Source organism: Anolis sagrei, chromosome 4, assembly GCF_037176765.1.
Source record: "Anolis sagrei isolate rAnoSag1 chromosome 4, rAnoSag1.mat, whole genome shotgun sequence".
NCBI classification, from domain to species: domain Eukaryota; kingdom Metazoa; phylum Chordata; class Lepidosauria; order Squamata; family Dactyloidae; genus Anolis; species Anolis sagrei.
In genome coordinates this window covers 32,126,155-32,142,749 of record NC_090024.1, presented here as the reverse complement: position 1 = coordinate 32,142,749, position 16,595 = coordinate 32,126,155, and the positions used below count along the sequence as shown (strand labels likewise).

General features: G+C 38.7%; 1 protein-coding gene across 1 annotated transcript; it reads right to left on the bottom strand.

Moving 5' to 3' along the window:
- Positions 1-1,432: 1,432 nt before the first annotated feature.
- RIDA (reactive intermediate imine deaminase A homolog) lies at positions 1,433-16,586 on the bottom strand. Its single transcript, XM_060775648.2, has 6 exons — positions 16,414-16,586; positions 7,344-7,449; positions 6,132-6,186; positions 5,612-5,680; positions 3,089-3,144; positions 1,433-2,040 (listed from the first exon to the last, which is right to left on the bottom strand). The coding sequence occupies exons 1-6, from the start codon at positions 16,476-16,478 to the stop codon at positions 1,978-1,980; spliced, it is 414 nt and encodes a 137-aa protein (XP_060631631.2). The 5' UTR covers positions 16,479-16,586; the 3' UTR covers positions 1,433-1,977.
- Positions 16,587-16,595: the final 9 nt, after the last annotated feature.

Below are 16,595 nucleotides of genomic sequence, written 5' to 3'. Positions count from 1 at the left end.
GTCACAAGTTTGCAATCATCTATATAGAAAAATGTACATATCTAAGTAATAACACTTGAATACTTTTTATTATAAAAGTAAAAAGGCAACATAAAACTAGTGGGATTTTTTTGAGAAACTAATACATCAATATGAGGTATAATAGAAGTTGTTGCAATGATCAGTTACTTCTCCAGGTGCTCATCGGATATATTGATTCTAATGTTACTCTGTGTTTCATCCATAAAATAATTGTTTAAAAATGGAGGTGCTTCCAAATAATGATGTAAATAAGGCATGATAATGAAACATAGGACATCTGTCTTGAGGAAAATAGGTCTCAAAAGTTCAGTCAAGAGACAAAGTTCACAATCAAGTACAGTGCAATTGAGTTACAAAAAATATTGTAAAAAAATCATAATGTTTTAAGTGGGCTGGGCCACTCATTGCCACCAAATTTAACAAGCAGCTACCCTAAAGGCTTTCAGTATAGTGGAAATACTTTTAAAATTGTAAAAAAAAGTCACATGATGATCATACATCCATAAAGGTAAAGGTTTCTCCTGACATTAAGTCTATTCGTGTCCAACTCTAGGGGATAGTGTTCATCTCAATTTCTAAACTGAAGAGCTGGTGTTGTCAGTAGATGCCTCCAGGGTCATGTAGCCAGCATGACTGCATGGAGCGCCATTACCTTCCTGCAGAAGCGGTACCTATTGATCTACTCACATTTGCATGTTTTTGAACTGTTGGCGGAAGCTGGGCCTAACAGCAGAAGCTCTCTCTGCTCCCCAGATTCGAATTACTGACCTTTTGGTCAGCAAGTTCAGCAGCTTAGTGGTTTAACCCACTATGTGCATCATCCTACTGGGATAACTATTGACAGGTTATACCTTGGAAAGATGCTCTTGTTTAACAGGAGTGGGCAAAATGTAGTCTTCCAGATGTGAATGAACTGTGATTCCCAGCAGGTGAGGAATGAAAATGAAATTCCAATCTACTTCTCGTGGATGCACTTTGACATTCCATGCTTTATAAAACTAATTTCAGCCATTTTAAAAGGGGTGGGGGAAGTATTACTAATAAACATTCCGATGCAGACGTACTAACTAGATCTCCAGGGTGTGAAATTGCTTCCCTCTATCAGCTTCTGCCAACTTGGCAGTTCAAAAACATGCAAATGTGAATAGATAAATAGGTACTGCTTCTCTGGGAGGGTAATAGCACTCCATGCAGTCATGCTGACAACATGACTTTGGAGGTGTCTATGGACAACAACGACTCTTTGGCTTAGAAATTGAGATTAGCACTACCCCTCAGAGTCAGACTAGATTTTAATGTCAAGGGGAAACTTTTACCTTTTTATCATCTGGGACTTCTATTATGCTTAGGCCTACCTCAAATGCCCAAACTTTTTTTTTTTTACTGAAACAAAGAGACACACATATGAAACTTGGTGGAATTAGTTTATTCTTTAACATTCCTGCAAAATATATCTGGTGGTGTCATTTGAAAACATGGCATGGAAAATATATTACAAACATTTTTGTTACAAAGTTAGTAGCATCTTTGAACAGTAGCTTATCTAGTAATTTTAGATAAGGTCATGTAAAGTTCAGTTATATTTCTAATATGAACCGATCAAACATTTGTGCTATTATAATTTGACTGTATCCTCTAATGTTTCTCTTATTATAAGGGTACAGTTCTAATTAGTGTAATGTAAACTCAGAACATATTCTGGCTCTTAATGAGTACACAACCAACTTGTTCATTGTTTCTTTATTAACTCTCAGCACCATTTGCTGACTTCTTTAGGAATGCAAAGCCTTGCATTAGCTTACAGCTTCAATCATACTATGCAAATGCTAACATCAGGCAGGCTCCTAAGCTTGAAAATGATTACTTTCAAGAAGATGTTAGTGGGCAGAACTGAGCCCTACAAGAACTTAGTCTAAATGGGGGTAGGGAGATGGGTCCAGAGGCACTATCTTATAGTCATGCTGAGGCATCTTGGAGTGGTCCCTTGACGGCAATAGCTTCAATCTCAACACGTGCACCCTGGGGGGAAAAGTCAAATTAGACACTCAGTGAAGAATAGTCAAAGAACATTTCCATTCACATAAGTTAGTGAACCCAATTTTTGCCAATGCACGTGCCAAGTTCAAACGGATCATAGGAGTTGATGAGGAATAACAACCTTTCCCTCATTTTGAATGCTAAGGGAAGGGCCACCACGGGATACAACCGTGGCTTTCTGTTCCTAAAAGTACACAATGCTGACATGTACATTCAAACGTTTAGTTTCCAAAATCAGATAAAATTAGTGTGTTCGTTATGGGGTTTTTTTTAACTGTGTCAGAAGCGAATTGAGAATATACTGCAAGTTTCTTCTGGTGTGAGAGAACTGGCCCACTGCAAGGACCTTGCCCAGGGGATGCTTGAATGTGTTACCATCCTGTAGGAGGCTTTTCCCATGTCCCCAAAGCTGGGGCTGACCCATGGAAGCTCGCCCACCTCACGGATTTGAACCGCTGCTCTTCAGGCTTTCAGGTCAGCAGTTCAGCTGGCACAAGGGTTTAGCCCATTGTGCCAGCTCAGCTCTGTTCATTGTGGTAGCATCTAATGATATCTTCTAACATACAGAAGCTAAAACCAGTTTACAGTGTCATAATCCCGTCAACCAGTCACCTTGGAGGAAGCCCATTTGATCTCTAAGGGGCTTGTTTCCAAGTACAGTCAGTCTCCAAGTTACAAAGAGAGGTTCTGTAGGTTTGTTCTTAAGTTGAATTTTATGCAAGTTGGATCAGTTACATTTTTAGAGTGTAGAGGGAAGAGTTAACACCCCTATAGTATTTGTTTTGCTGTCTGTCCCTGTTCAGAAGACTTTACCTCCTTGTGATAATTGGGTTTTTAACATTTTGGCTTGTTGTGAAAACAAGGAATGGGGATAAAGCTTCACTAATGGTAAGTCTTTTGGGATGGAATTTCTCTTCCATTTCAGTAGGCAAAGGCTTGTAAACAATATGCACTAATAAAGCCTAGAAGCAGTTTTTCTCTTTGCAAGAAATAAGACAATCAGTTTTTGCAGAAATAAAACAACACTTACTTTTGGAAGAGCAGCAACTTGGTAAGCTGCTCTGGCTGGAAAATTGCACTTGAAAACTATACAAAGAAGACACATTATGTCCATAAATGTACTGATTACATTAAGAAAGGCATTTTCATTTACCTTGACTATACCTAACAGCAATAATAATAATAATAATAATAATAATAATAATAATGTGGACTCACCTTGTTGTGTTTCAAATAATAATGATGATGATGATGATGATGATAATAATAATAGCAACAACAACAACTATATTTTTGTATCCTGCAACCATCTCCCCAAAGGGACTCGGGGCGGCTTACATGGGGACCAAGCCCAGTCAGGCAAAGTTCAAATATATATAACACAATAAAAATACATGTTGCGTAATGCAGAATAAGCCAAATAGCTATATTGAAACACTAGGTATTATGATATTGCACTATACAAATACTGAATTCAGCCATCTGAAATTCATTTTTAAATGAAGTGTTTAAGCCTCACATGTGGTCTGTGCCAACTAATGCCTTAAAAATTAGAGTGATTTTTCAGCAGCCGAGGAAATGCAATTTAAATACTCCACATAGCATAGACTGAAGCATGCTGAACAACTTTATCGAGTACAAAGACAGGCTTTACTACTGTTCTCAGCCTCAACAAATGTTTGCACTAGAAATTAAAAACAAAACAGAAGAGGCATGTACTTTTTGTAGTCGCACAAACACAATAAAAAAACTGAGGATTGCAGCTTATTTTTAGATGAGGGGGAAAAATCTCCCGGGCACAGATTAAAATAGGGGTGGGCTAGTTAAAGCTGCGGAGGGACCAGATTTTCACTTGCAGAACCTACTATAAATCACAATGGCTGCCAGAGTGCAAATTGGAGATTGCTCCAATACCTAAGAGGACAGAAATTTCAAGAGGTGTTGCTTATTATCTGTGTGACAGTGAAAATTTGCTGAATTCCCCCCCCCCCCCCCACAAAACCATTTAAGACACAGGAGTATTCTCCAGATGCCCATACTACTTCATTTTGACTTGCAGCTTTGTAAAGTAAAAAGTACCAGGAAGACAATATTTCAATTTAAAAAATAGGGTTCATCACGAACGTAAAAATGGATTTGGGGGGGGGGGGGGTTGCAAACTTAGTCTACTTCTAGATTTTATCCCAGAAGTTTAGAAACTAAGAAAGAATTAAAAAGCAGTTTGCCACCAAGAAGATGAACTTCATAGTTAGAAGAAAAAAAATCGCAAAATATGAGCATTAACATCAAAACATCCCAGCCCCAGGTTGCTGTGAGTTTTCTGGGCTGTATAGCATTTACTGGTCTTGCAGTTTCAAAGCCTGGCTGATTGCTGCCTGGGGAATCCTTTATTAGAAGGTGTTAGCTGGCCCTGATTGATTCTTTTTCTTTTTTTTACAAGTCCCTTCACTTTTATTAACTAAAATATCAAGTCACATTGGTTAACAGGAAGTAGGGCTGGCAAAGTCAGTTTGTACTCCCTGGCATGACTGTGCCCTTGGGTTTAGCAAGCTCCAGAATCAGCTTATTTGGATTAAAAATAAAATTCCTTCATTGGAAAAGGACAATAGAAAAGACAAAAGCCAAAAGGAAGATTTAGGCATCTACAATTAATTGGAGAAGTTTGGAAAGAGAAAACAATGTAACTGTATATTCAGTTCCGCAAGTGATATCCCTGCCCATACCAACAGTGTCTCGTTCTCCCCCTCCCTCCCACCTCCCCCAGAAGATCAAAGCAAATGGGTACAATAGGACTTCACTGTAGTGTTGCTGACAAGAGTCTTTGAGAGGTTGGTGGGGCTGCTTAAGATATTCTGGAACAAAAATCGCAAGTTATAAAACCTCTTTCACTCTAGTGAACACCTTTTTCAAGACAAATACAAATCCTCTTGAGTTTTCTAGAAAAGCTAAAGTGTTCCAGGTGACATTGAGACAAGTCATTTCTAATTGTCTACTTCTCTGAACTGCTTTGCGCATGCCCTGATTGATTCTTGTTTGGATTTCCCCTGCTTTTTGAGTGTTACTCTTTATTTACTGATCTGATTTTAAGAGTTTTTTAAATAGCCATATTTTGTTCAATTTCATGGTTTTCTTCTTTCTGTTGGTACAAATTTGTGGATTTCAATGGCTTCTCTGTGTAGTCTGACATGGTAGTTGTTAAGAGTTAAATGCTAATCAAGATGGCCAACTGCAACATTTACATCTGCCTTAAGCAGACAAGGGTTTTTTCTTCCACCTTGGGGCATACCACAGATATATAAACCTCACAACCTCTGAGGATAGCTGCCATAGTTATGGGCAAAACGTCAGGAGGGAATGCTTCTGGAACATGGCTATACAGCCCGGAAAACTCATAGCAACCCAGTGATTCCGGCCATGAAAGCCTTCGACAACGCATAACATCTCCATTTTTTAATGGCAATGATGATCTTCCTGTTTTAGCTCTGTCTTATTTGCTGAAGCTTGCTTGGTGAACAGTAGTATGCAAATGTTATGCATCATTGTCAGTACTTACACTGCTTGTAGATTTCATTAATATCATTAAAGTCCTTCATGTCAGCCATCAGCACAGTCGTCTTGACCACTAGAATTAGAAACACTCATTATGAACTAGTTCCAAATCAAGCTGAAAGCATAATTGAAGCTGCACTGCTATCAATGCACAGCTGCTTGGAGAAAGTCTGACTAAACTCGGAAAGATTTAATTCAGAGCGAAACGATAGAAAACCGTGCTGCAAATGATTTGACTCTAGGTTTTATTTCTTGATTGCAGGAAGGCTTAATGCTTTTATTCAGTATTGACATCCACCAAATGGGGACTCGGAAATATGATTGTGTCAAAAAGTGAAACAAGACCTGAAATATTTGGAAATTTATTAAAAACCAAAAGATTTCGGAATAGTCTTGGTTCCAGTACTACTGTCTGCAGCACCTCCCTTTCAGGTATTCTTCCCTACAGGATATGAATATTCTTTCTTTATTCTCTTCAAATGCAAAATAACTCAAGTTAATCCGTTTAGTTAAAATTTACTTACCATTGCCATAGTCGCAGTCAGCAGCTTTCAGAATTTCACCGACATTTTGAAGGGCCTTATAACAAAACAAAAAAATTAGCTCCCAATGTTTTAGCTATTCATAACCTAGGAAGGACTCAAAAACTTTATATACCCACACAGAGGGCACCATGTTATATGAAAAAGAAATGTTTGCAAAAGCCATCTATAGCTAAAGAAAGAAAATTTAGGAAAATGTTAAAAACTAGTAAGCTCCAATCCCAGAGAAATAAGCTAAGTTCCAATAACTTCAAGAAGTTAAATATAATGAACCATCTCTTGACTAGGACTTCCAGAAAAAGCCTAGGAATAAAAGGAAACTAACAGCAGATGATTTTGCCCATCACTTTGTTGTGCTCCTCCAACTCACCACTACAACAGCTGGAAATATACCATATATACTCGAGTATAAGCCAAGTTTTTCAGCCCTTTTTTAAGGCTGAAAAAGCCTCCCTCGGCTTACACTCGAGTCAAAGTTGATTATTATTTTACTCTGTTATTATTATTATTATTTTACATTTATTATTTTACTCTATTATTATTACATTTACATTATTTTACCATTATTATTTTATTATATTTATTATATTATTTTATTATTATTACATTTATTATTTTACTCTATTATTATTATTACATGTACATTATTTTACTTGATTATTATTTTTATTGAATTTATTATTTTACTCTATTATTATTGGAAGGATACGTAAGCACATTTACATTGAAGGTTAGAATAATGGTTTAATCAAAGTTGGACAGTCTTATCTTAAATTACAGTTGTGTATAAATATTCAAAAACATTTAACCTACTGATGACTCAGTTAATGTAATTTTATTGGCATCTGTTTTTATTCTGAAATTTACCAGTAGCTGCTGCATTTCCCACCCTTGGCTTACACTTGAGTTGATATGTTTTCTCAGTTTTTGTGGTAAAATTAGGTCCCTCGGCTTATATTCGGGTCGACTTATATTCGAGTATATAAATTCCAGTGAAAAGATTAGGTACTCTTTCTCTCAGGACCTCACTTTGAAGGGCAGTACTTTCCCATGGCACCTAGAGATTTACCTAAGGCAGACAGATTCCTTCTGAATGTTGAAATGATAGGTGGAATTGTTAATTTCTAGTCTTGTGGACATGCCCATAATAAATAATTCATGCTACTGGATGATGACAGTGAGATCATCTGTTACCTGTTTAGTTTGTTCCTTTGCTCCTCCAGGTACAAGTTCCCCACTTGCAGGATCCATGCCTAGCTGCCCTGCGATGTACATGGTCCGGTCAACCAACACAGCTTGACTAAGTTTTCAAAAAAAGAGGTGGGAAAAGAGAGAGAGTATCAACTTATTTTCTCATTTTTAGCACTTATTAAAAAGAGATACAGTACACTGGACCATCATCTTCTGGGGCCTGGTTCCTGTACCCCCTGTGGATACCAAAATCTGTAGATGCTCAAGTCCCATTATGTACAATGACATAGTAAAATGTCATCCTTTATATAAAATGGCAAAATCAGGGTGTTTTGTTTTTTTAAAGAAGGGGGTGTTTTCAAGAAATGTATGGTTGAATCCATAGATGTATAAATCATAACAAAATCCCTTCTGGATCAAACTAAAGATCTATCTGGTCCAGCATTCTTTTCTCACGGCAGTCATCCAGATATCTATAGGAAACCCACAAACAAGATAAGAACACAACAGCAAGTTCTAGCATTCTCTTCCAACTGTTATTCAAAACCATAGTTCTGCTGAAAGGGGCATTTTGAGTGAGAAAAGTAGTCTTAAGGATTGTGTAAAGAATCGTAGAATCATAGAGTTGGATGAGACCTTGTGGGCCATCCAGTCCAACCCCCTGCCAAGAAGCAGGAAAACTGCATTCAAAGCATCCCCGTAAGATGGCCAGATGGTCATCTGTTTAAAAGCCTCCAAAGAAGTAGCCTGCACCACACTCCGGGGTAGAGAGTTCCACTCCTGAACAGCTCTCACAGTTAGGAAGTTCAAGTAGAATCTCCTTTCTTGTAGTTTGAAGCCATTGTTCCACGTCCTAGTCTCCAGGGCAGCAGAAAACACACCTGCTCCCTCCTCCCTATGATTTCCTCTCACATATTTATGCATGGCCCTCATCATGTCTCCTCTCAGCCTTCTCTTCTGCAGGCTAAACATGCCCAGCTCTTGAAGCCACTCCTCATAGGGCTTGTTCTCCAGACCCTTGATCATTGTAGTCACCCTCCTCTGGACACATTCCATGTTCTCAAAATCTCCCTTCAACTGTGGCGCCCAGAATTGGACACAGAATTTCAGGTGTGGTCTGATCAAGGTAGAATAGAGGGGTAGCATGACTTCCCTGGATCTAGACACTATACTCTTCTTTATGCAGGCCAAAATCCCATTGGCTTTTTTTTTTTTTTTTTTTTTGCCACCGCAGAACCTTCTTGCTGGTTCCCCATTCAAGGACATGGACTCATTTATGCTAAATCATTAAAACTGAGTTAAATGTGATACTTGGGATCAAGTGAAACTCTTGACATTTAAAGGATTTAGATAGATTAAATGGTTTTAATGAGCCAGGCTACATGCAGCAAACTGAAAGTGTTTGCCCACAAACTAATGAAGACATTACGTTTAATCATAAAAGTCAGAGCTGTTAGTTAACACCTACAGCATGCAAAATCACAACTTTATGCCAGCCTTGATATCTACCGCACACCGTGGGGCATGTAGTTATTCTACCTGGGGCAGCTTTTATGCACTCAGCTGACACACTGCTGAGTTCTCTTTTCGTCTCTGGAACAAAAACATCTTTCATTGACTGGCGCCTCCAAGAACTCTGAACTACTGCACTAAAAGCAAGTCCAATTCCTCTGACCATTTGAAGAATAATCTGGATGAGTTCAGAGGACAGACTATCATCATCATCATCATCATTACTATTATCACCATCATCCCAAAATTAAGACTCAAGGTGCCATATAATTTAACAATAACAATGGGACTACAAATATATAAAAAGTAAACATAAAAATAGAATTAAATCACATTATTAAACAGTTCAGAACACAGTTCAGAACTGTTAAAAAGATTATTATACATAAAGAAAAAAAGATTTAAAACTTTTTTAGTTTAATACTACAACAATGCAGAATCCTACTGTGTAAAACGCATCTGCATCAAAATCCTATTGAAATTAAAAGGTTCTTGCCTACAAATGGAAAAACAACAAGGAGGTGGGCATTCTGGCTTTTCTCAGAAGAGAGTTCCAGTCTCTAGGACAGTGGTTCTCAACTTTCCTAATGCTGCAACCCCTTAATACAGTCCCTCATGTTGTGATGACCCCCAACCATAAAATTATTTTTGTTTCTACTTCATAACTGCAATTTTGCTACCGTCATGAATAATAATGTAAATATGTGATATGTATTTTCATTCACTGGACCAAATTTGGCACAAACACCCAATACGTCCAAATTTGAATACTGGTGGGGTTGGGGGTGGATTGATTTTGTCATTTGGGAGTTGCAGTTCCTGGCATTTATAGTTAACGTACAATCAAAGAGCATTCTGAACTTCACCAACAATGGAATTGAACCAAATTTGGCACACAGAACTCCCCTGACCAACAGAAAATATTGGAAGGGTTTGGTGGGCACTGACCTCGAGTTTTGGAGTTGTAGTTCACCTACATCCAGAGGGCACTGTGGTCTCAAACAATAATGGATCTGGACCAAACTTGGCATGAATACTCAATCTGCCCAAATGTGAACACTGGTGGCGTTTGGGGAAAATAGACCTTGACATTTGGGAGTTGTAGTTTTGGGATTTATAGTTCACTTACAATCAAACAGCATTCTGAACCCCATTAACGATTAGAATTTGGTCAAACTTTCCACACAGAACCCCCATGACCAAAAGAAAATACTGTGTTTTCTGATGATCTCTGGCGATCCCTCTGACACCCCCTTGCGACCGCCTGGTTGAGAAACGCTGCTCTAGGTGGAGCTGTTGAGAAGGCTTTCACATCAATGCTAAAAACTTTGACAGTGAGAATAATAGAAATCCAAGGACAGAAATAATGTTGTCCAGTTATTCTGGTGTAAGGATTGTGGTGCCATTTCACAAAGATAACCATAATTAGTCGAACTTGTGATATCAGTGGAATTCAATGCCATTGGGGCTATGTGCTGGAGCATTGCTTGGCTCCATCCCAGCAGCATTGACATTATCATGGCAAAGCAACTACTTGGCAAATTAAGTCTATGGCAAGGTACAAGAACACCAATTTAAATAGCTCCTTGGGAGATCTAAGCAGTTATGTCCTCTTGCAGCACCCTGTACTCTCATAAGTGCGAACTCATCAGACCGTAGCCTCTTCCAAATGCTTTTGAGCCTTGCCAATTCATTTGGAACAGCTGACTGCCATGTCCAATTATAAATGGGTAAGCAATCAAATGAACTTCAATGCTGGAAGGACACTATGAGAACAGTGTTTCTGCTATCTGAAGCAGAATACTGGAAATGAAAAGATTTAGTCAGAAGAAACATACAAACTATTTTAAGACATAGAAGGAAAAACAGCTTCAGTTGATAATTACAAGTCTTTTTATTGTTTATTCGTTCAGTTGTTTCCAACTCTTTCTGTGACCTCATGGACCAGCCCACGCCAGAGCTCCCTGTCAGCCGTTGCCACCCCCAGCTCCTTCATGGTCAAGCCAATCACTTCAAGGATACCATCCATCCATCCTGCCCTTGGTCAGACCCCCTTCCTTTCCCCTTCCATTTTCCCCAGCATCATTTTCCCCAGTTATCATTCCCGGTGATAACTCTTTCAGAAGTGAATTTCCCTTCTTAGGGGTAGATTTCTCTCACTTCCTATTATCTCACCCCCGTTCTTAACTATGGGTCATTTGTAAGTCGGATGTTTGCAACTTGCTACTGCCTGTATTCCATTTTGTTTTTCCAGCATATATTTAGTATTCCTTGCCCCTCGAATATGCCCTATAGTTTTTTATTGTACTTCTGAAGAACTTGGGGTTCCTGGAAATCTTCTGAACTCAACTAGTTTTCACAATATGAAGATCCATAATCAGATTGTAATTAGAATCAGCTTATCTCACAAAGGGAAATATCTCTGCAACATTTGATATGCTACCAAAGATGATTACAAAACACTTTACTTAGAAGGAACTACTAAATTCTTACTTAGGTCTCTGCTTGGAAGACAGATTGCCTGGCTCTTTCATTTATTTTTTACACTGATAAGTAGGTTCATCTAAGCTGGCTACTGCATTAATGAATAAAAAGTGCCTTGACAGCAAAGCAAGCCTTTTAATGACTGAATTAGTTACTACTACTATCTAGGAATGTATTCTCTAACTTGAAGCACACAGTAAGTTTTACAAATTGTGAAAATACTCATAATGAAAGGCAGAGCTTTCCAAATTGTGTGTCGTGACTTTATTTTGTTGACTGCAGTGTGTAGGTGTCAGCGTGCTGGAAAAAGCAAAGACTACCAGCATTGAAGCAATGCTCATACGCCATCAACTCTGCTGAACTGGCCACGTTGTCTGAATGCCCAATCACCATCTCCCAAAGCAGTTTCTATACTCCCAATTCAAGAATGGAAAACGAAATGTTGGTGGACAGGAAAAGAGATTTAAAGATGGGCTTAAAGCTAACCTTAAAAACTGTGACATAGACACCGAGAACTAGGAACTCCTGGCCCTTGGGTGCTCTAACTGGAAGTCAGCTGTGACCAGCAGTGCTGTGGAATTCAAAGAGGCACAAATGGAGGGCAAAAGGGAGACAAGTGCCAAGAGGAAGGCCTGTCAAGCCAACCCTGACCAAGACCGCCTCACTGTAGAAGAACATGTGGAGCAAGAACTGGGCTCCACAGTCGCCTATGCATCCACCGCCAAGACACTATACTCGGAAGGCCATTCTACTCAGACAGCAAGGGAGGTGTGTCACATGAACATGCCAAGAAAACCCTATGCAAAATAAAAAATAAATCATATATTTCTAAAAATATGAATGAAATGCATTCATGAGATATGCTATTTCCCCATACATTTCATTATTACACTTTATGTATGTGTCCATGTCTCTCATTAATTAGTTGGTTTAACCTCCAGTTTACTTGTAAAACTGAATTACTGTGTCACAAAATGATGCATGTCTAAAACATGTGCCACCAACACGAAATCTTTGGAAAGCTCTGATGTAAGGGATGAAACAATAGATGATTTCCCGATTCTTGTGCAGAGGGAAAGAACTGGGGAGGAAGCAACTGCAAAGGAATTGGGTGTCACCCAACTAAATTGCTACAGAGGGTGGAAAGGATGTCCTAACTATGTGTCTTTTTAATAAAGGGCTTAAACGAGGAATTTTTAAAGACACTGAGCCCAGCTCACATCACTATAGTGGCAATGAAATGAGTGAAGATGCTGTCTTAATGTGAAGTCTTTGCTGACATATATTACAATTACTTCCTTTTCGTAAGAAAAAAATGTTGCATCAGTTGTGATTTTACAGCAAGATAACCTCAGAACACCTCAAACTTTAGGGCATTGAAGTATTTCTAAGAATGTAACGAAGTCCTTTATATGTAGTAAGCATATCTGACGGTCTAGTATAATCTTGAGAGTCAGGGTAGTATAGTGATAAGTGTTGGACTAGGGTTGCATCTAAATTTGTGTTTCTCAACCTGGGGGTCGGGACCCCTGCGGAGGGGTCAGGAGGGGGTTTCAGAGGGGTCACCAAAGACCATCAGAAAACACATATTTCTTAAGGTCTTAGGAACCCCTTTTGCATAGTCGTTTGAATTCACAGTGTTCTCCAGATGTAGGTGAATTACATCACTAAATCACTGTCAATCCACCCCAAATCCCTCCAGTATTTTCTGTACACCCTGGGGGTTCTGTGTGGAAAGTTTGGCCCAATTCTATCTTGGTGGGGGTTCAGAATGCTCTTTGATTTTAAGTGAACTATAAATCTCAACAACTACAATTCCCAAATGCCAAAATCTATTTCCCCCAAACACCACCAGTGTTCATATTTGGGCAGATTGAGTATTTGTGCCAAGTTTGGTCCAGATCACAGAGCTCTCTGGATGATGGTGAACTACAACTCCAAAACTCAAGGTCAATGCCCACCAGTATTTTCTGTTGATCATGGGAGTTTTGTGTGCCAAGTGTGGTTCAATTCCATCGTTGGTGGAGTTCAGAATGCTCTTCGATTGTAGGTGAACTATAAATCCCAATGACTACAACTCCAAAATGTCAAGGTCTATTTTCCCCAAACTCCACCAGTATTCACATTTGGGCAGATTAAGTATTTGTGCCAAGTTTGGTCCAGATCCATCATTGTTTGAGTCCACAGAGCTCTCTGGATGTAGGTGAACTACAACTCTCCAAAACGCAAGATCAATGCCCACAAAATCCTTCCAGTATTTTTTGTTGATCATGGGAGTTTTGTGAGCCAAGTTTGGTTCAATTCCATCATTGGTGGGGTTCAGAATGCTCTTTGATTGTAGGTGAACTATAAATTCCAGCAACTGCAACTCCCAAATGACAAAATCAATCCACCCCAACCCCATCAGTATTCAAATTTGGGAGTATCGGGTATTTGTGCCAAATTTGATCCAGTGTATGAAAATACATCCTGCATATCACATAATTTACATTATTATTTATAACAGTAGCAAAATTACAGTTATGAAGTAGCCACAAAAATAATTTTATGGTTGAGATGTAACCCCAGAAAGTCCCAAAACACTGACACACAAGTAAAGATCATTCACTTGTCACTCACAGCTGTAAGTATACCTTATTCTTGGCCCTTTTTCCAAATGGCATATTACTTTCAAATATATTTTGAAGAGAAAAAAAAAAGAAAGGAAGTCAATATTTATCTTCCTCAATTTCTGGGATCTTTGGTTTTGCAACGAAAGCTGATAAATCTACATCCTCCTGGTAAGCCTTGCATTTGTGAAAGATCTTTGTTTTCACAAGAGAAAAAAATCTCAGTGCATACTAAGCTTAATCATAACTTTAGGTTTGAGACTATGGAACAAATCAATGGTTTATTCAGTGAAAAATGGAAATGGAGAGATAACAAACCCTCTGAACCAGCACTAGTTTTCCTCTCCTTCACTACATTGATATACAGTTGTCCTTCTGCAGTTTTGATTTTCGTGGCTTTGATTATGCATTGATTGAATTTAAAATGTTATGTTCTACACATTTCGAAGTCCTCTAATGCAGTTCTATGGTCAGCTCACTGCAGAAGTTGATCATAAACTTGTGTCGGAAGACCTAGACATTCATAGAATTAATGTATACACACACACACACACTTCTTTCATTGTGCATTTAAACCAATATTAGATAATCACATGTGCTTTACTAGTGGATTCCTATTGGGGAGTTAGGGCCCTTTCACACAGCTATATAACCCGGAATATCACTGCAGAATAACCCACAATATCTGCTTTGCACTGGAATCTCTGAGCCCACACTGCCATAAATCCCAGTTCAAAGCAGGTAATGTTATAGCTTTTAAATTGTAATCCATATTGCTTTTAGGGCTGCAAGCCACTTTTATTTAATGCATTGTCGAAGGCTTTCATGGCCGGAATCACTGGGTTGTTGTAGGTTTTTTCGGGCTATATGGCCATGGTCTAGAGGCATTCTCTCCTGACGTTTCACCTGCATCTATGGATTTTATTTATTTATTTATTTGGATCCTGCTTTATCTCTCTATTTATTTATTTGGATCCTGCTTTATCTCTCTATACTAAGACTCAAAGCGGCTCACCATCAAAAACATTCCTACTTAAAATATGCAAATATACACTAATATATCATTATATATTATCAGAAATAATTATATTTAATATATTAGTATTACTATATAAAGGTAAAGGATACCCTTGAAATTAAGTCTAGTCGTGTCCAACTCTGAGGGGTGGTGTTAATCTCCATTTCTATGTCTGTAGACGCCTCCAAGGTCATGTGGCCAGCATGACTGCATGGAGCACCATCACCTTCCCGCAGAAGCTGTACCTGTTGATCTACTCACATTTGCATGCTTTCAAACTGCTAGGTTGGCAGAATCTAGGGCTACCAGTGGGAGCTCACCCCACTTTCCGATTCCAACCGTCAACCTTTTGGCCAGCAAGTTCAGCAGCTCAGCGGTTTAACCCGCTGTGCCACTGGAGAGCCCATAGTATCACCATCTTACAATATTATTATATATTATTATATTGTATTATTAGTATTATATTGTGACCACATTATAATATTATCAGTATTATATGTATATATAATATATTATATTATTAGCATAGCACAATATTAGTATTATATATTACTATATTGTACTATACTGCAATGTTATTAGTAATATTACATGTAAAGAAGGCCGGAGTGAAGAGAGCGGGGCCAGGAAGGCAGTTCCATCTTGTCTCCTGTGCTATACTAATAATATAATATAATATATTGTATATACGGGGCCCTGGTGGCACAGTGGGTTAAAGTGCTGAGCTGCTGAGCTTGTTGACTGAAAAGTCACAGGTTCGATTCCGGGGAGCGGTGTGAGCTTCTGCTGTCAGCTCTAGCTTCTGCCATGCTAGCAGTTCGAAAACATGCAAATGTGAGTAGATCAATAGGTACCGCTCCGACGGGAAGGTAACAGCGCTCCATGCAGTCATGCTGGCCACATAACCCTTGGAGGTGTCTATGGACAATGCCGGCTCTTCGGCTTAGAAATGGAGATGAGCACCACACCCCAGAGTCAGACCTGACTGGACTTAATAATATACATATAGTAATATATAATACTGATATTGTGCTATGCTAATAATATAATATAATGTAATATAATATAATATAATAATATAATATAATATATATGTTGTAAGCTGCTCTGAGTCCCCTTTGGGGTGAGAAGGGCAGTACATAAATAAATAAATAAATATTATATTATTATATATTATTATATTGTACTAAATTATTATACAGCATATACAATACACTACCAGTATATAATACTATCAGTATTATATAATATATTGAAGGCAAGATATAAATAAGCATCATTATCATATAACAAAAGCAATTCAGATCAAACCAGGCAACAAAGTCCATCTTGTTTGACTGATAGGATTCCCCTTGAGCTTGTCTCATCTTCCTCTTCCCAAGCAGTCTTATAGCGCGCTTCAACCGCATCCAGCAGCGGGGAGTTCCGCAGGAGAACGGTTGACTCCTACCTGTAGGGTCCTATGGCGGCAGGAGCCTTCGCAGAAGTGATGATCCTCTTCACTAAGGTGGCCATGATCAGATTGATCCTTTCTGAGTCCACTCACAAGCCGAAAAGAAAACCTAGCAAGTGAGTGTAAGAACTCAGCCTTGCCTCCCGGACTTTACCCGTCCTCCTCCCTTGGCCCCGCCC

Bases quoted from the DNA above. Each gene is read 5' to 3' on its own strand.
- RIDA (XM_060775648.2), bottom strand. From the start codon at position 16,478: ATGGCCACCTTAGTGAAGAGGATCATCACTTCTGCGAAGGCTCCTGCC. The intron at 5,681-6,131 runs GTAAGTAAATTT...TTCTAATTCTAG, and splicing joins TGACTGCGACTATGGCAATG to TGGTCAAGACGACTGTGCTG. The intron at 2,041-3,088 runs GTAAGTGTTGTT...TTTTCCCCCCAG, and splicing joins AAGTTGCTGCTCTTCCAAAA to GGTGCACGTGTTGAGATTGA.